Source organism: Nomascus leucogenys, chromosome 15, assembly GCF_006542625.1.
Source record: "Nomascus leucogenys isolate Asia chromosome 15, Asia_NLE_v1, whole genome shotgun sequence".
NCBI lineage: Eukaryota > Metazoa > Chordata > Mammalia > Primates > Hylobatidae > Nomascus > Nomascus leucogenys.
The window spans coordinates 96,844,848-96,869,137 of record NC_044395.1 but is presented as its reverse complement, the minus strand read 5'-3'; the positions used below and the strand labels follow the sequence as shown (position 1 = coordinate 96,869,137).

At 38.3% G+C, this 24,290-nt stretch overlaps 2 protein-coding genes across 5 annotated transcripts in view; one reads left to right on the top strand and one right to left on the bottom strand.

Moving 5' to 3' along the window:
- Positions 1 to 4,761, bottom strand: part of C15H11orf74 (chromosome 15 C11orf74 homolog) — a 62,652-nt gene extending 57,891 nt beyond the window's left edge. For both annotated transcript variants that reach the window (XM_012506142.2, XM_012506156.2), the window contains exon 1: positions 4,613 to 4,761. The gene's annotated coding sequence lies outside the window, so the exon portion shown is untranslated. The remainder of the gene's footprint in view (positions 1 to 4,612) is intronic.
- Positions 1,016 to 7,310, top strand: RAG2 (recombination activating 2). 3 transcript variants are annotated; one of them, XM_004090704.2, is made up of 3 exons: positions 1,016 to 1,187; positions 4,059 to 4,447; positions 5,058 to 7,310. In XM_004090704.2, exon 3 carries the CDS (start codon positions 5,085 to 5,087, stop codon positions 6,666 to 6,668), a length of 1,584 nt encoding a protein of 527 aa, XP_004090752.1. In that variant the 5' UTR covers positions 1,016 to 1,187; positions 4,059 to 4,447; positions 5,058 to 5,084; the 3' UTR covers positions 6,669 to 7,310. The 3 variants fall into 3 exon arrangements, with proteins under 3 accessions (XP_004090752.1, XP_003254488.1, XP_003254486.1); XM_003254440.3 differs by having other exon boundaries at positions 1,060 to 1,187; positions 4,253 to 4,447; XM_003254438.2 differs by lacking the exon at positions 4,059 to 4,447 and having other exon boundaries at positions 1,060 to 1,187.
- The last annotated feature ends 16,980 nt before the right edge of the window (positions 7,311 to 24,290 follow it).

Genomic DNA, 24,290 nt, shown 5'->3' with positions numbered 1-24,290 from the left:
TGGGCGAGGTGGCTCACTCCTGTAATCCCAGCACTTTGGGAAGCCAAGGCAGGTGGGTCACCCACGGTCAGGAGTTTGAGACCAGCCTGGCCAACATGGCAAAACCCCATCTCTACTTAAAATATAAAAATTAGCTGGGTGTGGTGGCGTGTGCCTCTAATCCCAGCTATTCAGGAGGCTGAGGTAGGAGAATCGCTTGAACCTGGGTAGCAGAGGTTGCAGTGAGCCAAGATCGTACCACTGCACTCCAGCCTGGGAGACAGAGCGGGACTCCATCTCAAAAAAAAGAAAAGAAAAGAAATTATAAAGGTAGTTTTTGCTATCAAGATCATTATGGAATATTAAACTCTTCCTTGGCTGAACACTTTACATACATTGTCTCATTTAATCTTTTCCCAACAACTTTTTGAAGTAAATATTTCTATTATCCTCATTTCAGAGACAGAGAAACAGAGGCTTAAGGATTAAGATGACTCTACCTGAAAAACAGAGGCTTAAGGATTAAGATGACTCTATTACCTGAAAAATAGCAGAGCTGGCAAAGAAAACCAGGTGAGCTTGACCCCAAAAGCCCATTTTCTTAATCATTACACTGTATTATTACTCAGTAGCTGCCTGATATAAAGTCGGTAGAGGGCCTCGAATAATTACAAATCCTTCCTTCTGAGCCTTGCATTAAAGAAAATGAGACCATAAAAGAGTACCTCAGAGTTAAAATGAATAGCATTGGTATTAGTGGTCTCTGCTTTAGGACAAATACTTTCTCATTTGATTCAAAATAGTGTTTATTTAAACCATAGAAACTATATGTATTTCTTCTGTGTTTTTCTAAAATGTTCTTAATTTTTAAAAATCAAGTTTTGACCAGATTTCTTTTTATCTTTACAAATAGTGAATTGTGTTGCCATTGTTGCTAGTAGTCAAAGAGTTAAATCCTAAGGGTACACCCTGGTGGGTATCTCCCTCAACCATCTAAAGAAAGAAAAAAAAAAAAAGGTCACAGTCAGTTACTCCCATTCGATCAGTGTTCATAAGAACATCTGTAGGCACACATACACCCTCTCTTTATAGTCAGCCTTCTGCTTGCCATAGTGGGCAGTAAGTGAATCTTCCCCAAGTGCTGACAATTAATACCTGGTTTAGCGGCAAAGATTCAGAGAGGCGTGAGCAGCCCCTCTGGCCTTCAGGTAGGTCTGATACCTTCATTTCTACCAAAGCTAAAAAATGGGAGCCTATGTTAGTAAACTTTAAGGGAATGAAGATGCCACACTTTGGCAGTGTGTTAGTTACAAGTAGATTTGGTGTCTAGATAGGGAAGGGATGAGTAGAATTTGGAAAATGTGGAGCTTTCTGCTCTCTGGCTGCTTCAGGGATTTAATTCTTAGGTAGAGCACTATTATTAATCCTAGTATATAAATCGTTCTCTGGCCTAAGTATAGGAAAGAAGACCTAATCCTAGTTTTACTGCCAGCAGAAATAAAATAATATATGCCTCAAACCTGATTAACAGTGCAAGATAGTGTTATTCACACATTAAATGCCTGAAGTTATTTACATGAGGTTACCTGCTAACTCTGGAGCAATCAGGAAAACACGGGCAGCACGGATTAGCAAGATTTAATGTTTCAGAGTACAGTGTCTTTCTTTGGAAAAGAAAAAGTCAGTTCAGATATGAGGAACTATAAACCCAGACCTCATACTATGAGTCCTTTTATTATACTCAACTATGCCCTAGCATCAAAGAGAATAAATGAAAATCTCCCTGCTGAAGAATGTTAGCATGGGGTTGGGAAAATTGTATATATTTATTGGTCCTATATTTCTGTCCTTTACAAAGAATCTTTAATGTGTTGACCTTGAAGCCTCCCTCAGCTGAAGAACAGGGTCTTATTCTTTTAAATCTGCCTGTTTTTACGTAGCCTATTAAAAGGAAAAGACTTCAGTAGGTTATTTTAGATATAGTATAATCATTTAAAAACCCTTTTTAAAAAGCAAGGTGTGACTAATACAGTCATATTGAAACCATGGAAGAGATACAATAGTCTACTCCAGTTAAAAATATATTCAAGTCAATACAGCAAAATTTCAAAAACTAAATGTGGCAAAATAATGTGAAAACACTTTCAATGTTCTTGTTTATTCTTTAAATGCATACATCATCTGGTTAAAGTAAGTAATCTAAAGATTAATTACTCACCCTTCAACTGTGTTACAAGAGGAGGTAATTCATCTTAGCAATAAGAAACTTTACCACTGTTTTTAGGGCCTTGAAATTATGAAATGAGCCAAAAGCAGAGCATCAAAGGGAAAACAGGTCAAAAGCCCTGTTTCAAAAATCTTTAGGGGCCTAGAGTAAGCTACAAAAATGGACAATCCTCCTTACGTCTTGCCCAAGAAAATGTTTCTGTGTAATTTACAATAATCGTGTTTTCACTTATGAGAAGCCAAAATTCCTACAGCAACCTTAAAATGAAACCAAGGGGCGACAATGAAAACATTGTTTTAAAACAAGTGTTCTTGAAAAATCCCTTTGGATCTGGAATCCATTACCACGGTATGGCTTGCCTTGTATCTCAGTAACAGTCATCACAGCTGTTTGAAACAAGCAGGCCTTGGCTTCAGTGTTCCCCCCACCCAAAATGGGACAGCTCTCTGATCATAATCACTCAGGCTGAGTGTAATCACCTACAGTTTTCTGAAGTGAGGGTCAATAATGTCTCCTTTTAGTTTCTATGAATAGCATTTTTCATAGTTGCTCAGATGCCTTCTCTCATGTAGGCTTGGGTAGGCCATGATATAAATAAAACACTGCCCAGATTATTTTATAAGCAGGGCAGGTTGCTGAATGTACAACTGAGGGAGAGAGGCTTGTTTTCATAACTTCGATAATAATCCTTCTCAGACACCATTTCCTCACCTGCTTTAATAACCCACCAGATAATTGTTAAAAGATCACCCCTTTACGAGTCTCCCAAGCAGACTAAAAATAATAACAACAGATTATTCAGCAGTAAATTACAGCTGATCTACAGAAGCTCTTTAAAGAAAAAAAGAAAAAAAAAAACCACCAACATCTCATTAGAGTGACCAGAGATTCTAAATAGTCCAAGGAATCTTTGCAGGAGGAATAAATTAGATAAATTATGGTATCAACTAACATTTATTGAGTGTTTATGTGCCAGGCACTGTTCTGTGTGATTTACGTGTGCTATCCCATTTATTTCTCAAAACAGCCCAGTGAATAGATACCAAGATTATCCCCAGTTAGACAATGGGTGACAAGAAGAATAAAATATTAACTATCTTCTGTTAATAAATTAACTACTACCAGCACCCTCATCATATATGTTTATCCAACTCTTTTAGTTCAAATGTTTATCTACCTATACCCACTGACCTGATTCCCAGATCCTAAAGCCCCTTCTCATCCTCTCCAACCTTATTAACTGCCATTACTGGCAGATGTGTATGCACTAGACCTTATTTTTGGTAAATTTTAAAATAATCATAACTATCATCTACTATATGCAAATCTCTGTTCTAAGTACTTTATGTATATTCAACTATTAATCATAAGTGACATCAATATATGAGGTTGGTAAAATTATTATCTCAGTTTTCAGATGAGGAAACTGAGGCACACAGAGGTTAAATAACTTGCCCAAAGTCATGTAGTTAGTGGCAGAGCCAGGATTTGAATCCAGCCAGTAAGCATTCAGAGTCCATACTCTTAGCCATTGTTTATACTGCTTTTGAAGCATATTAAGAATTAATTCTGTGCTATTTTGTTTCCTTTAACATTTGGTGCACAGGACTTCACACTGCAAACAGGGAGTGTATTCCACATCTCTCTAAAGTAAACAATAATAAAATAGAAATTTATCAAGCTTCCTTCATCTAGTAAATATTCTTTTTGTTGTAACACAAGTATGAAATCCTGAATAATTCAAACACTTCTATGCTTAGTCCCTGCTTACTTACTACAGAATTATTAAAGTATTATCTATAAGTTCTCGGACTGGAAACATGTGAAAAAGCCACTAACTCTATTTTCCTAGAATGAAGGTGAAAAGGAGATGTGTTTAGGAACCTTCTCTGCTTCCCTAAAAGAACCCTAAAAACAGTAGTAAAAACAGTGAAGAAAACAAAGGGCCTTTAAAGTGCACTCGTTAAAACCTAATAACTGTATTTCTATTACTAAATGTAGAAGTGGTAAAAATCATTAACAGGCAATGTCTCCCCTGCACTCTAGGGATTCAAAGATCCATCTTTCGGTTCTGTAAGACAGTCACGGCTTTTGTAACCTCGGTGCCGCCTTCAACCTCCCGCCCCAAGCACCTCCAGGGTCGTCAGGGGTGTAGTTTTGAGTCGCGCTCCTAAGCATCCAGACAGGCAGGACACCGTAACGACATCTCTGCCGGGAGTCCCTTCAGACTGCGGTCTCCAGGTAACCGCACTCCAACAGAAGCAGTTGCGCTTCCTGCCGGGTCACCTGTTCAAAAGTCCCCAGGAGAGGCTCCTGCAATACCAGGGTAGCCGTTTGCCCGACACCGCTCCGGACGCTGCAGCCTTCCGGCAACCCGGACGTTGGGTCGGTGTCAGCCACTCTCACCTTCCATTCCCTAGTTTTCCTCCTTTGCTCCCATCTAGTCACTTCACACCTTCGGCTAGTCTTTATTCACAGACACATTCCAGGAGTCCTCTCTCCCAGAGCAACAAAGACAGATTTCCAAAGCGACACATCCCAGAGAGAACGGATTCTTGGGAAATGTGGTTCTTTCAGCTGACGCGTGGTGACTCTTTAAGGAAAAGGACTACAATTCCCAGAAATCCTAGGGAGCATAGTCCGTGGCTAAAACATGTTCCAGCTCCTTGGATGGAATGGCAGTAAAGGTTCTGTGGCTCTTTACTGACCTAACTCCTTGGATTTTCCTCATTCAGTCCCACTGCAAGCGTGTGGGACGACTTAAAAAAAATGCTATTCACATGTGAAGGAATCTAAATACGATGATTATATGAAGCGATCTCTAAGTCATTTTATTTTATAATTCTTTCAGACAAAAATCTACGTGCCATCAGAAAGTATGTCTCTGCAGATGGTAACAGTCAGTAATAACATAGCCTTAATTCAACCAGGCTTCTCACTGATGAATTTTGATGGACAAGTTTTCTTCTTTGGACAAAAAGGCTGGCCCAAAAGATCCTGCCCCACTGGAGTTTTCCATCTGGATGTAAAGCATAACCACGTCAAACTGAAGCCTACGATTTTCTCTAAGGATTCCTGCTACCTCCCTCCTCTTCGCTACCCAGCCACTTGCACATTCAAAGGCAGCTTGGAGTCTGAAAAGCATCAATACATCATCCATGGAGGGAAAACACCAAACAATGAGGTTTCAGATAAGATTTATGTCATGTCTATTGTTTGCAAGAACAACAAAAAGGTTACTTTTCGCTGCACAGAGAAAGACTTGGTAGGAGATGTTCCTGAAGCCCGATATGGTCATTCCATTAATGTGGTGTATAGCCGAGGGAAAAGTATGGGTGTTCTCTTTGGAGGACGCTCATACATGCCTTCTACCCACAGAACCACAGAAAAATGGAATAGTGTAGCTGACTGCCTGCCCCATGTTTTCCTGGTGGATTTTGAATTCGGGTGTGCCACATCATACATTCTTCCAGAACTTCAGGATGGGCTATCTTTTCACGTCTCTATTGCCAAAAATGACACCATCTATATTTTAGGAGGACATTCACTTGCCAATAATATCCGGCCTGCCAACCTGTACAGAATAAGGGTTGATCTTCCCCTGGGTAGCCCAGCTGTGAATTGCACAGTCTTGCCAGGAGGAATCTCTGTCTCCAGTGCAATCCTCACTCAAACTAACAATGATGAATTTGTTATTGTTGGTGGCTATCAGCTTGAAAATCAAAAAAGAATGATCTGCAACATCATCTCTTTAGAGGACAACAAGATAGAAATTCGTGAGATGGAGACCCCAGATTGGACTCCAGACATTAAGCACAGCAAGATATGGTTTGGAAGCAACATGGGAAATGGAACTGTTTTTCTTGGCATACCAGGAGACAATAAACAAGTTGTTTCAGAGGCATTCTATTTCTATACGTTGAAATGTGCTGAAGATGATACGAATGAAGAGCAGACGATATTCACAAACAGTCAGACATCAACAGAAGATCCAGGGGATTCCACTCCTTTTGAAGACTCCGAAGAATTTTGTTTCAGTGCAGAAGCAAATAGTTTTGACGGTGATGATGAATTTGACACCTATAATGAAGACGATGAAGAAGATGAGTCTGAGACAGGCTACTGGATTACATGCTGCCCTACTTGTGATGTGGATATCAACACATGGGTACCATTCTATTCAACCGAGCTCAACAAACCTGCCATGATCTACTGCTCTCATGGGGATGGGCACTGGGTCCACGCTCAGTGCATGGATCTGGCAGAACGCACACTCATCCATCTGTCAGCAGGAAGCAACAAGTATTACTGCAATGAGCATGTGGAGATAGCAAGAGCTCTACACACTCCCCAAAGAGTCCTGCCCTTAAAAAAGCCTCCAATGAAATCCCTCCGTAAAAAAGGTTCTGGAAAAATCTTGACTCCTGCCAAGAAATCCTTTCTTAGAAGGTTGTTTGATTAGTTTTGCAAAAGCCTTTCAGATTCAGGTGTATGAAATTTTTGAACCTATTTTTAAAATCATAAGATTGATTTTAAAAATGTTTTTGTTTATTTAAAATGCCTATGTTTTCTTTTAGTTACATGAATTAAGGGCCAGAAAAAACGTGTTTATAATGCAATGGTAAATAAAGTCATTCTAGAACCTATACATTTTGAAAATATTTTACCCAAATACTCAATTTACTAATTTATTCTTAACTGATAATTTCTGATCTGATTTTTTTATTCAACAAATCTTAAACACCCAGAAGCAGTAATAATCATCAAGGTATGTTTATATTTATTATATGAGTCTTGGTAACAAATAACCTATAGAGTGGTTATGACAAATTTAGCCAATAAAGAAATTAACACCCAAAAGAATTAAATTGATTATTTTGTGCAACATAACAATTTGGCAGTTGGCCAAAACTTAAAAGCAAGATCTACTACATCCCACATTAGTGTTCTTTATGTACCTTCAAGCAACCCCTTGGATTATGCCCATGAACAAGTTAGTTTCTCGTAGCTTTACAGATGTAGATATAAATATAAATATACGTATACATATAGATAGATAATGTTCTCCACTGACACGAAAGAAGAAATAAAGAATCTACATCAAGTTTGATATGTTTTCCTGACTTATTTGCATGCATTTTCTTTAAGGATTTCCCCTCCCCATTATATGATGCATGAATGATGTGCCAAAGTCAGTCATTTTAACTAATTATTTGTGAGAGTTTTCATGGAAAACTGGAGCCTATTGCTACTTAGTACTCTGGAAAAAGGAAGTGAATAAGAATACAATAAGAAAGGACCACCAAATAAATCTCATGGAGAAGAATAATATTATTTCCCAAAATAATATAAGTTTAAAGAATTTCATGACTTTTACAGGCAGAAGATTTAAATGGAGGAAAAGAAATGTACTTGTGTGCATGTGTGTGTGTGTGTGTGTGTAGTTAACATGTGGAGATTGCTGCCAGTGAATATTATAAAATCAGTGATCTTGCCAAGGTTTAATTAGACACTCACTAGGATGAAACTAGTTAAAATGACTGTTGATTTTAAGGGTTCAAGACATCGGTTGATAACTAGATGACCTTAGAAACAAATGTCTTTCCTCCTGAAATATTTTCCTGAAAAAAAAAATTCTGGAAAAACCTTATCTTAAGAGCTTCAGCCACAGTTACAGTGAAGACTCTTACTCTTCACTGAAAGTCTACAGTGTGTAAGGTACAACTAGAAAATTTAGGGGAAACATGAATTATACAAGAGATGAAATGCTGGAGCACAAGTTCTTCTGCTGAAAGTTCCATGTCCCAGATACTGAAGTTAACTTTGATAAACTGAATCATGTTCACTCTGTTTCAATAATGTTGCTCGCTGAATATTCCTGTTGAACAATCGTTGCACATTGATTTGATCTTTTGTTGTTTCTGCCACCTATATAAAAATAATAAAATATAAAAATCTTCTGTTTATATTGATTTACTCTAATTATTAAGATATGTTACCTAAATAACGGCAAAATTAAAGTAATCTTTTCAGGATCACTCCACTTTGATTTTTTTTTTCTATTTGTTAGTAGAAAATGGCACAAGTTGGAGCGAAAATATCCTTTACAGAGTCCAAAAGTGAAATTTCCCCAAGGAGTAGGTATATTCTGTCTTCTTGACTTGTCTACAGTGATTTGGTGGCTAAAGAATTATTACCACATATTTATTTGTAGCCAATGAAATCCAGATATGGTAATCTAAGTGCTTCAATTGTGAACTCACTGAGTTTCATAGTCAAACTCAGATCTCACCAGTATAGCCACTTTTGGGGGAGGATGTGTGTGTGCCTGTGTGTGTGTGTGGTGTGTGTGTGTGTGTGTGTATGTATGTGTTTCAAGAGCATGCAGATTGGTTATACAGATTATATAGTTGACTACAATTAAGTCTTTTTATGTCATCTCAGCAATCAGTTTTTTCGATGTGACTTTAAGATAATGGTCACTGCTTTTCTAATAAGCTAACGCAAACTTTCAAATGAGCCATGTTAGAAGAGCAGACACCTATTTCAACAATATTGTCTTTGCCTAAAATGTTTCAGGGACTCACATTTCAATCAATCACCTTCAGAATCCATGATGCATTCCTTTGAAGATGTTCAACAGCTGCACCCCTTTCTTCATTAAAGATGGGTTTAATTTCTGGAAACAGACAAGTGTCATTTGAAATCTAGCAGAGTGAGATTTTCAGTATTACACTACTACTTTAGGTCAAAAACAAAGTGTGAATACAAGCTAACAAAATGGATTTTCTGATATGGCTTATGAATGGGTTTTAAAGGAAAGTCTCAAATTGTTTGCACAAGACTACAGGAGTAGTATCAAGAAATAAGTATATGGCTTCCCAAGGTAATCATTTTAGGGGACTATACACACCTATAAGTACAGGTGAGTTCAATGTGTTAGGGGAAAGAGAAAGTATAAAGAAAAAGAAATTTTTATTCCAGAGGCTCTGCAGAGAGATGAAGCTTGTTACATTTGAAGAACTGAAAGGTCAGCCTGGTTAAAACACAGTAAACAAGTAGGGGTGGAATGGCATGAGCCCAGAGAGGCAGGCAGGGGCCAGGGATCCAATTTTTCATCAGTAAAATAAAATCATATTCTGCTCTGCCCATATAGTAAGCAGTTATAAGGGCCAAGCACATTATTATAAACTGAAAAATAATGTATACTCTTGCTATATGTGTGTTCAAAAACATAGATTCATTATTCTCTATCATTGTGAAATAAATCCAGACACTCTGAGTAAAAATTATTTAAGAGGGTATTTGCCAGAGATTTTACCATAATAAACATACATAATACACATTCCAACTGACATATACAAAATATAGATGACACATCATCAAGGACTACATAAAAATATTTTAGGTAGCCTGAAGGGAGGAAGACTAATGGTCTTGAATTATGGTTAATAAGAGGATTAATAAAACAATCTAGATTAGAAGATATAATTGATGGTATGTGATCTCATCTTGCATTGAAAGTCAAATTATAAGATCAGATTTGTCAGAAATAATACTCTTTTTGGTAGACCATAAATTGATAAAACGAAGAACATGAAGTTTGGTAAAGAGATAAATCACTCATTTAGCATAGTATGAATGGTCCATTGACCTATGTCCTCCTGGCTTATTTCTTAGCCCCACTACTCACTTCACACTTTATGCTCAGTTTCCAAAATGCCAAACTGATAACACTCCTAGTGAGTCCCCCCAGTTGTTTTAAACCCCAGGGCCTTTGAGCAAGCTGTTCCTTCTGCAGAGAATACTTTCCCTCTTGCACTTTGCAGCTCCTGCTAATGCCCTGGTCCATCTGGCCCAGTTCTATTCACTCTTTACATCCTAATTTAGATACCTCCTCCCTCTAGAAGCCCTCTCTGAACCCCACTATCTTTTACAGCTTACATACTCAGGGTGCAAGAAATAAACCTGGTTGTATTTTTCTCTAACTCAGCTTACATTGTATTATGCATCTCTTTGACTGTATGCTGGAAATACAATTTCAACAATTTTAGAGTTCTAACTATTTTCACCCAACTTTTCATCCAGGTTCCAGAGAGAAATATAATGCTGAGTTGTCAGGAGATGGGTGAGGAAGGTGAAGTATCTGGTCCTTAGGGTCATCATTCCTCCTCATTAACTTCAGCTACGACATCCATCGCCATTATCAGACTTGGAGGATGATCCTGAATTGCAGCCCAGTCTTCACTGCAAGTCGTCCTTATGTCTAGCCCTCTCTAGGCTGCTTTCTGGGTCTCTGGTGGGCTCACATGATGACAAGGAGATCATTTGGCCTCTTCCTTTCCCAGCATGGCCACATGGTCTCTTTGGGACCATCTAGGAAATTGTCTATTTCTGTACCTTTCTCGGGCCCATCCTACTACTCTTGCAGCTTGCTGGACCACAGATTCTCATCCGAACTATCACTGGCTAAACACACATCACTACCATTTCATCTCTGGATGTTATTGGTTTCCTGGGCCCTAACACAGAAGTAAGATGCACATCCTCACTGCTCCTGACTCCCAGAAACTAATCTGGGATTCCTATTACTCTTCCCAACTCCACAGCTCAGCCCAAGGTATATTGTACAAAGAGCTCTTTTCCCTGGGACCCACAGTGTCTACTCACTCCATCTTTGTCTCGAATTCACTTCTCAAAAATCTTTATCTAGGTATGGAAACAGTTTCTGGTCATCATGCTTACCAAATGCATATTTATTGCACGAAAGAATGAATACTCAATGACTGAGGGCATGACAGAATAGCTCTTACTCATCAGATACTCTTCAAAACATAATGCTAATATTTTCCGTTTTTTTCCATTTCCCCATGAAGCATAGACCTTTTTTCTTTTTCTTTCTTTTCTTTTTCTTTCTTATTTTTAGATTTCTTTTTTTTTTAGAAATGGAGTATCACTCTGTCACACAGGCTAGAGTTCAGTAGCACCATCATGGCTTTCTGCAACCTCTAACTCCTGGACTCAAGAAATCCTCCTACCTCAGCTCCCGAGTAGCTAGAGCTTCAGGTGCATACCACCATACCCAGCTAATAGTTTTATTTTTTTGCAGAGACGGGGTCTCCATATCTTCCCTAGGCTAATCTTGAACTCCTGGCCTCAAGCAATCCTCCTGTCTCAGACTCCCAAAGTACTAGGGTTATGGGAATAAGCCAATGCACCAGCTCCCAAAGCATAGAATTTTCACAGTCATATCTTGGATAAAAGAGAGATCTAGGAGGAAAACTGGTCAAGTACTATCTCACAGTATTATACAACACAGGGTCCATCACATCCTCCTTGGTACTGCTTCAACACCTTGTAATTATTTCTGTTGTTACACCTAAATGAGTAAAAAAGTACTACTTGGTAAGTATTCTAAGTGTCTGACTCTTCTAACCAACTGTGCATTTCATGAGGACTAGAACAATGTTTTTTATAATTTTTATGTCAAGTACTTAATATAATGCCTGGTATACCTTAGGCAAAGTGCTGTTAAGCTGAATTGAATTAAATACATTACTGAGTTGCATCTGTCTTTTATTGTGAGTAACCAAAGTGACGTATCCTTTATCTAGCAGAACACTAATTATACTTTGTTACATTTGTTATAATTACTTTAATTACTTATAACTTCTCTTTTCCTCCTCTTATCTCTTAATTCCATCATGACAGATATCTTGTTTATTATTATTGAATCTCCAGTATCCAGCAGAGTGCCAAGTGCTAAATATACATGTTTTTATATAGATATTGCAGATATACACACACGCGCACACACACACACACACACACACATATATATACACACAGAGAGAGAGAGAGTAAAAGCTTAAAGCAACTGAAGAAGCAAGGGATATGAGCTTAAATGAGAACAACAAACTTCTGGCTGACGGCAAAGGTAAGAATAGGAAAATATGTATTAGGGTAATTAACACTAGCTGCTGTAACAAAAGCTCTGAAACACTTCAGTAAGTCGTTTAAAGTTTATTTCTTGCTCATGGAAAATCCAATGCAGGTGTTCTTATCAGGTTATTCACCTGAGTGACTCGCCTTCAAGATTTGTCTCAGGGATCCAGGTTTTTTCTGTTTGGCAACTCTACCATTTTTATCTCCATCATGTGTCCCCCAAGACTTCAGATACAAAAAGAAAAAAGGAAAGAAAGAGAAAGAGAAAATGTGGGGAAGGCAAACTCACTTGTAAATGTTTCAGCCTGAAAATGATAAAATCATTTTCTCTTTCATTGGCAAAAGCTAGTCACATGGCCCCACCTAGATGCAAGGAGGCTGGGAAATGTAGTTTAACTATGTGTCTATAAAAAAGAACTGTAAGTGACAAGCATTTAGCCAGCATCTGACACAGTATATATTTTAAACATCCCAACTGCAATAGCCCCATTTACCCTGAAATAGTAATAAAAGGTACCAAAATAGCTCTTGTAAGCTAAAACAAAAGTACATGCTGTGTGATATGGTTTGGCTGTGTCTGCACCCAAATCTCATCTTGAATCCCCATGTGTTATGGGAGGAACCGGAGGGAGGTAACCAAATCACAGGAGCAGGTCTTTCCCTTGCTTTTCTCATGATAGTGAATAAGTCTCATGAGATCTGATGGCTCTATAAGGTGGAGTTTCCCTGTACAAGCTCTCTCTTTGCTGCTGCCGTCCATGTAAGACATGAATTGCTCCTGCTTGCCTTTCACCTTGATTGTGAGGCCTCCCCAGCCACATGGAACTGTAAGTCCATTAAATTCTTTTTCCTGTATAAATTACCCAGTCTCAGGTATGCCTTTATCAGCAGTGTCAAAACGGACTAATATACACACTGTATATATTCATTGCCACTGCTTTTATTACCTTTTATTACCTTTTATTACCTTTTGCCTTTCCTATTTAAACAATCTCTTAACTGGTCTCCCTGCCTTCACTTTGTCTTCTTCCAATCCTCTAACTGTGCCGAGACCACAATGAACATTCAAAAATAAAAATCTGATGTTTCATTGATGAAAACTCTTCAGTGGTTTCCCATCTTCCATGAGAAAAAAAATCCAAATGTCTCACTAAGGCAAAATATGATTCTGTAGGCCCATCCTTCCCTCTACACACACCCCTAGTACTTATTCTCTATCGATGCTGGAAATCCTCCACCTGAAAAGTCCTTCTCCCTGGTTAATAACTATCATCTTTCTTTTTTTTTTTTTTATTATACTTTAGGGTTTTAGGGTACATGTGCACAATGTGCAGGTTTGTTACATATGTATCCATGTGCCATGTTGATTTCCTGCACCCATTAACTCGTCATTTAGCATTAGGTGTATCTCCTAATGCTGTCCCTCCCCCCTCCCCCCACCCCACAGCAGTCCCCGGAGTGTGATGTTCCCCTTCCTGTGTCCATGAGTTCTCATTGTTCAATTCCCACCTATGAGAGAGAACATGCGGTGTTTGGTTTTTTGTCCTTGTGATAGTTTACTGAGAATGATGTTTTCCAGTTTCATCCATGTCCCTACAAAGGACACGAACTCATCATTTTTTATGGCTGCATAGTATTCCATGGTGTATATGTGCCACATTTTCTTAATCCAGTCTATCGTTGTTGGACATTTGGGTTGGTTCCAACTCTTTGCTATTGTGAATAGCCCGCAATAAACATACGTGTGCATGTGTCTTTATAGCAGCATGATTTATAGTCCTTTGGGTATATACCCATAATGGGATGGCTGGGTCAAATGGTATTTCTAGTTCGAGATCCCTGAGGAATCGCCACACTGACTTCCACAATGGTTGAACTAGTTTACAGTCCCACCAACATTGTAAAAGTGTTCGTATTTCTCCACATCCTCTCCAGCACCTGTTGTTTCCTGATTTTTTAATGATGGCCATTTAACTGGTGTGAGATGGTATCTCACTGTGGTTTTGATTTGCATTTCTCTGATGGCCAGTGATGAGAGCATTTCTTCATGTGTTTTCTGGCTGCATAAATGTCTTCTTTTGAGAAGTGTCTGTTCATGTCCTCTGCCCACTTTTTGATGGGGTTGTTTGTTTTTTTCTTGTAAATTTGTTTGAGTTCATTGTAGATTCTGGATATTAGCCCTTTGTCAGATGAGTAGGTTGCAAAAATTTTCTCCCATTCTGTAGGTTGCCTGTTCATTCTGATGATAGTTTCTTTTGCTGTGCAGAAGCTCTTTAGTTTAATGAGATCCCATTTGTCGATTTTGGCTTTTGTTGCCATTGCTTTTGGTGTTTTAGACATGAAGTCCTTGCCCACGCCTATGTCCTGAATGGTATTGCCTAGGTTTTCTTGTAGGATTTTAATGGTTTTAGGTCTAACATATAAGTCTTTAATCCACCTTGAATTAATTTTTGTATAAGGTGTAAGGAAGGGATCCAGTTGCAGCTTTCTACATATGGCTAGCCAGTTTTCCCAGCACCATTTATTAAATAGGGAATCCTTTCCCCATTTCTTGTTTTTGTCAGGTTTGTCAAAGATCAGATAGTTGTAGCTATGCGGTATCATTTGCTTCAAAGAGAATAAAATACCTAGGAATCCAACTTACAAGGGATGTGAAGGACCTCTTCAAGGAGAACTACAAACCACTGCTCAATGAAATAAAAGAGGATACAAACAAATGGAAGAACATTCCATGCTCATGGGTAGGAAGAATCAATATCGTGAAAATGGCCATACTGCCCAAGGTAATTTATAGATTCAATGCCATCCCCATCAAGCTACCAATGACTTTCTTCACAGAATTGGAAAAAACTACTTTAAAGTTCATATGGAACCAAAAAAGAGCCCGCATCGCCAAGTCAATCCTAAGCCAAAAGAACAAAGCTGGAGGCATCACGCTACCTGACTTTAAACTATACTACAAGGCTACAGTAACCAAAACAGCATGGTACTGGTACCACAACAGAGACATAGATCAATGGAACAGAACAGAGCCCTCAGGAATAACTATCATCTTTCAAGATTTAGTTGTTCTCTGTAAAGCCGTTCGTTTAAAAAGTGTGGAATACTCACCTCTCTATCCAAACCATCTCTTTTTATAGCACCTATCAACTTATAAACATTTATGTATATGCCTGATCTTCAAATAGAGAAGCTATTTGACAATGGGCTCCTTAAAAGAAAGTTTCTTTCTCAGTTGCATGTTCTCAACAGAAGGCATAGCTTCTCATACATTATAGCTGTTCAATAAATGTTCATTGAATTGAATTAAGTTCACTCTTTAGAGACTGAAATTTATTCACTTCTGCAGCTATTGTCTTACTATCTTTCTGATTCTTTAATATATGAAGGAGGAGCTGTGGAAATAAATTACGTGTTCCAAATATCTTGATCAATTAAAATATCTCACAGAACTTGGAAATCAAAAGTATAGCAAAATTCACAGAAGGAGATGAGCTCTTAGGTTATATTTATTCTCCTTTCTGGTGAAAAGAGTTCACACAGGATTAAAATAGATATCATGGTAAATTTTAATAGAATAGATAGCCATTGTAATACACAGTGACAAGAATTCCAAATTACTTATATGCCACAAAACTCCACTCTAGCATAGAATACTGCTTTCTGACTTGGACTTTACCATAGATGATAGCACATTTTCCAAACCTAATTCTGTCAAGAAACATCTAACATTGTGCACTTATTTCTAAGAAGAGCAACTCTTCATCCTGTCTCCAGATATCAACCCAAAAAATGTATATATTCACTTAAATCACAATTTGTGAGAATAGAAAAGTTATCAATACCAGTCCTTTTAAGAGGCTGGTTAAGAATAAAAATCCCCTGAACCTATGGCTCAATTCCTCTACCAGTAGGCTCATTCAGGGTATCCATCAGTAAGCATTTACTGAAAATCCAAGATTCACATTAAATACCATGAGACCTGCAAAAGAAATATAAAACATAAGACTCACCTTTAGTGAATTAATACTCTCACTATAGAATGGGGAAAAGGCGCAGGACAAGAGAGTTGTGGACAATAAAATAATAAACTCATAGCAATGGGTGACAAATTTGAAACTGTGTAGCCCAGGCTGTCCATGCAATAACAGTTCATTTTTCCTTTAACTTGGGATATACTGGGAAAATTAAGAAATTGGGCTGAAATATTTCTAAGTTTCCTTTGTTTTCTTTTGCCCTGCTGAAGAGATGCTGTGACCAAGATAACTGGAAATGTAGAAAAGACTATTTGAAATGCTATGCAAAATGTATAGTGATAACACAAAAGAGGCAGGGTTTGTGTGTATGCAAACGATGGATAATCATCAATTTTCTACTATGAAAACGTATTAGTTTCTTGAGGAAAAAGATGAAAAAAATCTATGTGAGATTAGGTATTTATTTAGACCTTGATCAGACCTCAGTATAAAAATAATTTGCAGGTCTTGGCCTCCAAGTAAGTTGGTATGTATTTTGCAATGGCACAAATATGTTGTCATCATCAAAAAGAAGAAAAAGATTATATAAAGGCCAAAAGAGGGAAAAAAGAAAATTTGCAAAGAAACAAGGAAAAAAGCCAGAGAAAGAAACGCTGACTTCATTTTTAAAAATGAGGCTGTCAAGGACTGCAGAACCTTCCTTCATCTCCTCCTGCCTCGAGTTGGGCACAGTTATCTAAAGAAGTGAGACATGTGAATTAGGAGGCAGTGTATCATTGAAGAGAAAAAAAAGTGCTTGAAATTGCTACTCCGTCATTTAGCTTTATATGCATAACCCTTCTCAAACTTGGATCAATTCCCTCACACTTTATAGCTTCCAAAAGCATTTCACTTGTGCCCCACTGCTGGTGTGGTGTGGATTGACTCATTGGCCTGCCTCAAACTCTTCAGTGGTTTTTTCCTTTGCACTTCTGGTAGGACTCAAGTCCATTAGGTCCTGCATGATAAAACCTCTGCCTGGTTCTCCAAAGCAGCTCCTCCCTCAGGCTGCTCCTGTGCACTTACCTTCCTTCAGTTCCTAAACACTGACAATTGCTCTCTCCTCACAGTCTTCCCACAGACTAAGTTTACTCCAGGTCTCTCACTCCAGGTAACCCACCTGACCTCACCCACTCTTTCTCCCAGTCTCCACTGAAAAGTTTCTTCTTCCTAGATGCTTTCTCTGATAACTGCAGGTAAAATTCTATTGTCCTATTGTACTTCATACTGCACCTATTGTGCTCTGATCACATTTAGTGTTTTTCCTTCATAACACCTACTAGAGTGTGTGGCTATGCATTTAGAGTCCTATCGTTAATTTGAAGTCTATCTCTCCCTAGCTGTTTGTGAGCAGAAACTGTCTATGTTCTTCACCACTGTATCTCCTGTGCCAAGCCCACATTGCCCACAGAAGGCATCTTACAAATATGTATTGAATATATAGGCTGAAGTAACTAGAAAGGGTGAGAAGGATGCAGACCTTACCTGGGTCTTAAAAGGTAAGAAGGTGCTACATTCTGAAAGGTAGAGATAGCACTCAAATATTCAAATATTTAAAAACCCAGGTCCAGAGGCCTCCAGCAGTGCTGCAATTTACTTGCTGGATTGTGGAGTGATCCACAGTTCCTGAAAAATGGAGCAGGGCTGCAAGAGTAGCATAAGGGCACTTGGGTCTTGGGCCACAGGCTATTTACCTACAAATACAAACATGTTTCAATATTTTTTAAAAAATGGTATAGCTGTAGAGAGACAGCCAGACTGAATCTCAGCCCTGGCTGGAAGGGAGCTGGGAAGCCTCCAGCTAAGGTGGGTCTATGGTAGTTAAAAATGTGTGGATGTGGCTCTGCCATTTTCTAGCTGAGATAAGCTTCAGTTATTTCAAGTGTAACATGGAGATAATAGGAGTATCCACTCCAAAAGGATCAAATAAGAAAATGTATGCAAAGTGGTTAGCACAAAAAAAGTTTGGAAAATGGTAGCTATTATTACTATTATTTATTATTATTATTGAAAGCACTGACTAAAAGCACTTGGACTGTAGCCAGTTCTGCCATTTTCTGAGTGACCCTGGAAAAGTCAACAACTCTGACCAAAATTTTGAGTATATAAGTGATATCGTTCAGATGTTTGTTCCTTCAAATCTCACCTTGAAATGTAACCCTCAGTGTTGGAAGTGGAACCTGGTGAAAGGTGATTGGATCACAGGGACAGATCCCTCACGAGTGGCTTGGTGCTGTCCTCATGATAATGAGCAAGTTCTTGCTCTAAAAGTTCATGCAAGACCTTGTTGTTTAAAGTGTGGAGCACCTTATTCCCACCCCTTGCTCCCACTTGAAGTATGCGACACTAGTGTCAGGCTTTCTTTACAACCTGTAGAACTGTGAGCCAAATAAACCTCTTTTCTGTATAAATTATCAAGGCTCAGATATTTCTTTACAGCAATGCAAGAATGGCCCCATACAGAAAATTGGTACCAAGGGATGGGACATTGCTATAAAGATACCTGAAAATGTGGAAGTGGCTTTGGAACTGGGTAACAGGAAGAGGTTAAAATTGGAAGAGCCTGGAGGGCTCAGAAGAAGACAGTAAAATGAGGAAAACTTTGTAGCTTATTAGAGACTGGTTAAATGGTTATGATCAAAATGCTGATAGAGATATGGACAGTGAAGGCCAGGCTAACGAGGTCTCAGATGGAAATGAGGAAGTTACTAGGAACTGGAGTAAAGGTCACCTATGTTATTCCTTAGCAAAGAGCTTGGCTGCATTGTGTCCACATCCTAGGGATCTGTGAAGGTTGAACTTAAGAGTGATGACTTAGGGTATCTAGTAGAAGAAATTTCTATGCAGCAAAGTATTTAAGATGTAGCCTGGCTGCTTATAACAGCCTAAGATCAAATACAGGAGAAAAGGAATGACTTAAATTTGGAATTTATATTTAAAATGGTAGCAGAAAGTAGAAGTTTGGAAAATTTGCAGCTTGGCTTTGTGATAGAGGAGGAATTCAAGCAGCTACAGAGCAACCACTGGCTAAAGAGATTAGCACGATGAAAAGGGAGCCATGCTACTGTCCAAAACAATGGGAAGGTCTTGAAGGCATTCCAGAGATCTTTGAGGCAACCCCTCCCATCACAGGCCCAGAGGCCTAGGAGGAAAGAATGGTTTCAGGGGCCAGCCCCAGGGCCCTGCTACCTTGCACAGCCTTTGGACACTGCTCTCTGCATTCAGGCCATTCAGCTCTAGCTTTGGCTCCAAGGGCCCCAGATACAGTTCAGGCTGCAGCTCCAGAGGGCACAGCCATAATCCTTGGCAGCTTCCACATGGCTTTATGCCTGCAGGTGCTCAGAATGCAGGAGAGAAGAAGGCTTGGCAGCTTCGCCCTAGATTTCAGAGGATGTATGAGAATACCTGGGTGCTAAAACAAAAGCTTACTCTACAGGTTAGCACTTGCAGAGAGCCTCCACTAGGAAAATGCAGAAGGGAAATGTGGGGTTGGAGCCCCCATACAAAGTCCCTACCAGGTTATTGCCTAGTGGAGCTGTGGGATGGGACCACCACCCTCTAGCCCCGAGAGTGGTATGGCTACCTGCAACTTGCAACCTCAGCAGGGAAAAGCTGCAGTCACTCAACTCCAACCCTTGAGAGCAGCCATGGGGGCTGCACCTTGTGCAGCCATAGGGATGGAGCTGCCCAAGGCATTGGAAGCCCACCGCTTGCAGAAACATACCTTGGATGTGGGACATGGTGTCAACAGGCATTATTTTGGAGCTTTAAGGTTTAATGTATGCCCTTCTGGGTTTTGTGTGGGGCCTATTACCCCTTTCTTTTGGCCAATTTCTACCTTTTGGAATGAGAATGTCAATCCAATGCCTGTACCACCATTGTATCTTGGAAGTCAATAACTTTTTTTTTATTTTACAGGGTCAGGAAGAAATTTGCCTTGAGTCTCCAGTGATGAGACTCTAGACTTAGGACTTTGGGACTTTTCAGTTGATACTTGGAATGAATAAAGACTTTGGGGGATGGTTGGGAAGGGATGATTGTATTTTGCAATATGAGGAGAACATGAGATTTGGAAGGCCAGGGGCAGAATGCTATGCTTTGGATATTTGTCCCCTCCAATTCCTATGTTGAAATGTAACCCCAATGTTGGAGGTCAGGACTGATGGGAGGTGATTGGATTCTGGGGGCAGATCCCTTATAGATGGCTTGGTGCTATTCTCATGACAATGAGCAAATTCTTGCTCAGCAAGTTTACATGAGATCTGGTTGTGTAAAATTGTGTGGCACCTCCTCACCCATGTTCCCATTCTCTCTGTGTGATGCTCCTGCTCTCCTTTCCCTTTATGCCACGATTGTAGCTTTCTGAGGCCTCACCAGAAGGTGAATTAGATGCTAGTGCCATACTTACTGCAGAACTGTGAACCAATTAAACCTCTTTTCTTTATAAATTACCCAGTCTGAGGTATTTATTTATAGTAATGCAAGAATGGCCTAATATAATAAGTATGTGAATTTTCTGGAGAATAAGTCTGTATTTTCACCAGTCTCAAAACAGTTAAAAAACAAAAAAAAAGATTTACCATTTATCCTATGTATCTGGGGGAAATTGTCTCACCCTACATTAGGATAAATTTTACACACAATCATTATTCTATTGTCCTTTAATCCAAAGACCACCAAATTTATTCTGTATTTCTCTCAAAGTAAAAGATGTTAATTTTTAAATGCTGCACTCAATACTATTATTAATATTTGAATAGAAATTATAATACATACAATTTTCAATCTTAAACTTTTATTTCAAATATTCAAACATAAAACTGCTGACAATAACCATAATATTAATGAATGGAAATATTAAAATATAAAAATAAGTATTGAAACTCATATTTCATTTTATTTGAAAACATTTGACATGCAAATACAGGTCCCCTGCATCAAATAAATCCATTGCATCCTGGTACCTGAATTTTCTCTGAAACAGAAAAAAAAAAACAAAAAAAAAAAAAAAACAAGGCTCTTGGAAGCCATTAAACAAAATGTAAGGTTATTTGTAAGAAAATAAACTGAAGTGCAATTCTACAAAACAAAAAAAATCACCAAAAATGATTTCTGAGGTATATTTATGTAGATTACTGTAGTTAAAATAAGAAAATATAAAATGTGTACAAAGTATCTACTGTTACTTAAAATCTTTTAACATCAAAAGAATACACCATCTGTCATACAATCACTGAAGACACACACGTATCTGCAATCAAAAACCACCTGCATCCAAATGATGATTTATTCCTCCCAACTACCACTGGCACTTACATATCCTGCCTCTTATCTGTGTGGAATTTGAATTCTGTTTGATGTAATGCAAGACCCACACTCTCAACCAAAAAAAATCTTTATCTTCATCTATATCTTGTGGGAAAAAAAATTGAGACAAAACTAAATTCCAGTTCACCTGGAAGAAAAAGACATCTTTTTCTCCTCCTCTTGCTTCTCAGTTTATTAATCCCAAGGCTCCTTTTGACCTCACCGACCAATCACCAATTTTCATCAGCCATTACCACTGATCTCTGCAATGCACCTGAGTGGCTTGGCAGGAAAACTTGTAGCATCAGGTTTCACAGGAGAAAAATACATTGCACTTCTGAAGTCCCAGTATATACTTCACACACACACACACACACACACACACACACACACACACACACAAATGCTCGATTCAGTGTGGTGAATTTCCCTGGAGTATGTAATTGCACTTGCAATAGGCTTTGTTAAAAATAAAACTCTAGTATAAAACTAGGGTCTAGGATATTGCAATCTCAACAACAAGTGCAAAAACCATAGGCAGTGTTTCTACATATTGAAATTCCTGCAGTCAGATGTTCCCAGAGTTTATCAAAATGTGATCTGATTAAGGGATTATTGGAAAGGTTGTGCTATAAATCATGCTCTTAGTCACATGCATTCAAAATAGTTCCTACAGTGTTAGAAAAGGATAATTTAATACGAGAAAGTATTTACAGTGCCACCAATAGAGTAAAAGAGTAGAAACGGGTAAAAAAAATCTATAAACCAGCACGACCATGCTTCAGGGAATAGGATGATTATGTGAATTTAGCTGTTTATTAGTGCAGAGACATGCTGGAAGGATTAAGCAGGATGAAGGGAAAGGGTGGCTTAGTAGCCCATTCATTTCCAAAAAAACAAAACCAAAAGTTTTCAAAAAAACTAATGTTAAAATATGTATATGTTTTTGACAACTAAATTAGAAATGACTTTGATATTCTTATATAAAAAGCAAGGAAAACCGATGTATTTTTTAATGAAAGATACTGAGTTCAATCCCTACAGAAGCACCAAATACATACCATTTAAGATAATGTCACTGATGCACTTTTGACAACTAAATTATCAAGCTCTTTGATATACTGTGTATGAAGAGTAGCAATTATGGCCAATAAAATCAAAGGAAGAAAAAACTAATTAACACCAACATATCATTATGACTCACTAGCATATAAAATTCCATGCCTGCTCTACATTGCCAGCAACTGGAAAATCCCAAATTCCTAAGGATGCAGATAATAGTTTCCAAATAACTGGAGCCACAAGAGGGTTAGGGGGCCCTTTGGAGCTTTTGTGTTGCTTTCTTCTGTCAAAAGGGCCACAGCACACAAATGATTTAAAAACTTGCTTACCTCTGCCCCATAAAAATGTAATCCCAAGGTCATGTGCTATAGTGATTAGTTGTGAATCCTAAACAAATTCTGATACTACCTTAAAAACATAGTGATTAATTTGTGGTGGAAAGAAGAAGGGCTTTGGAGACAAAAGGACTGTGTTAAATTTCCAAGCCAAATATTTATTACCCCTAAATAACTTTGAGCAAATCATTTAAACCCCCATCAAATGGAGATAATAACAACACCTACTCCTCAGAATTGTTGTAAGGAAAAATGAGTGTGAAAACATTTACAGTGGTAAAAAGCACTGTGTAAATGTTAACTCTTCTGCTGTACTGCATTTGGACTCCATCTAAACTTAGCAGATGGAAAAATACAAGGTTATCCTGCTACACAATTCTGAATTCACCGAAAGTAAACTGATCATTATAGAAAGAATAACACATTGCAGAAGAGAGGACTCTATGAAACCTAGATTTAGAAAAATTGATTCAGGTTTCATTTGGAGAAAGTCTGGCAAAATGTTTCAGTAAGACATGAAATATATTTTTAGACATCAAGCTAACCTATATTTTTACAAACCTCTGTGGCTTTAAGATTGTATGCAGAAGCTCTAAATTTGGAAACTCTAAATTACTTGAAATTAAAAAGTAAAAATAAAGAATCATACTTGGCTTCTGATAGCTAAGTAAACATATATTATCAGAAGATTTAATAACTAACTGTAGCTAACAGTTGTATTCTAAATTCATTATTGAAAAATCCATGACAGCAGATGACCTAAACTCTGAAGGTTACAATAGATACATAATTTAAACATAAAAAAAGGACTGATTTTCTCAAAGTTGTCCTGAGGTAAGATATTTCTGCATAAATATAACAAATGGGTAAATGCATTGAGAGCACTTTGTAAAGGTCATCGTGCTGTACAAATGTAAGATATTATTAGAAAAATTTAAAAAGCTCTTTTGAATCTTATAGAACAAGCCAAGATATGTAAAATTATAAAAATGAAGAATTATTCAAAAATGAAATAGAAGACACTTATCATATCTCAATACAAAATACAATAAATCAAGGGGCAAAAAATGAAAACCAGAAGACCAATTTCTTTCCTGGCCCCACTGGCTGTTCTTTGACAACCTTGGCTTTGATTTTCATGACAGCTCCCCAACACACACAGATCTTTGCCCATCTCTGGTCCCCTGCAGTTACTCCTGTTCTGAGTTATTGAGCTTTCAGATAACTGATTTTTCCTGTTGCTTTTCGGAACTCACTAAAAGGCTCAAGCTATCAGCTCATCGGTTTCCATTCCTGACTTGAGAGCATCTGTAGCATCTCACTCCAACCTACCACCTCTTGGGTGGTGAAGCCCCATACACAGCAGTAAAGGGTGCTAGGAGAAGCCCTCAATGAAACCCAGAGGGAAACTCAATTGCA

Excerpts from the sequence above, each read along its gene's own strand:
- RAG2 (XM_004090704.2), top strand. The coding sequence starts at position 5,085 with ATGTCTCTGCAGATGGTAACAGTCAGTAATAACATAGCCTTAATTCAA.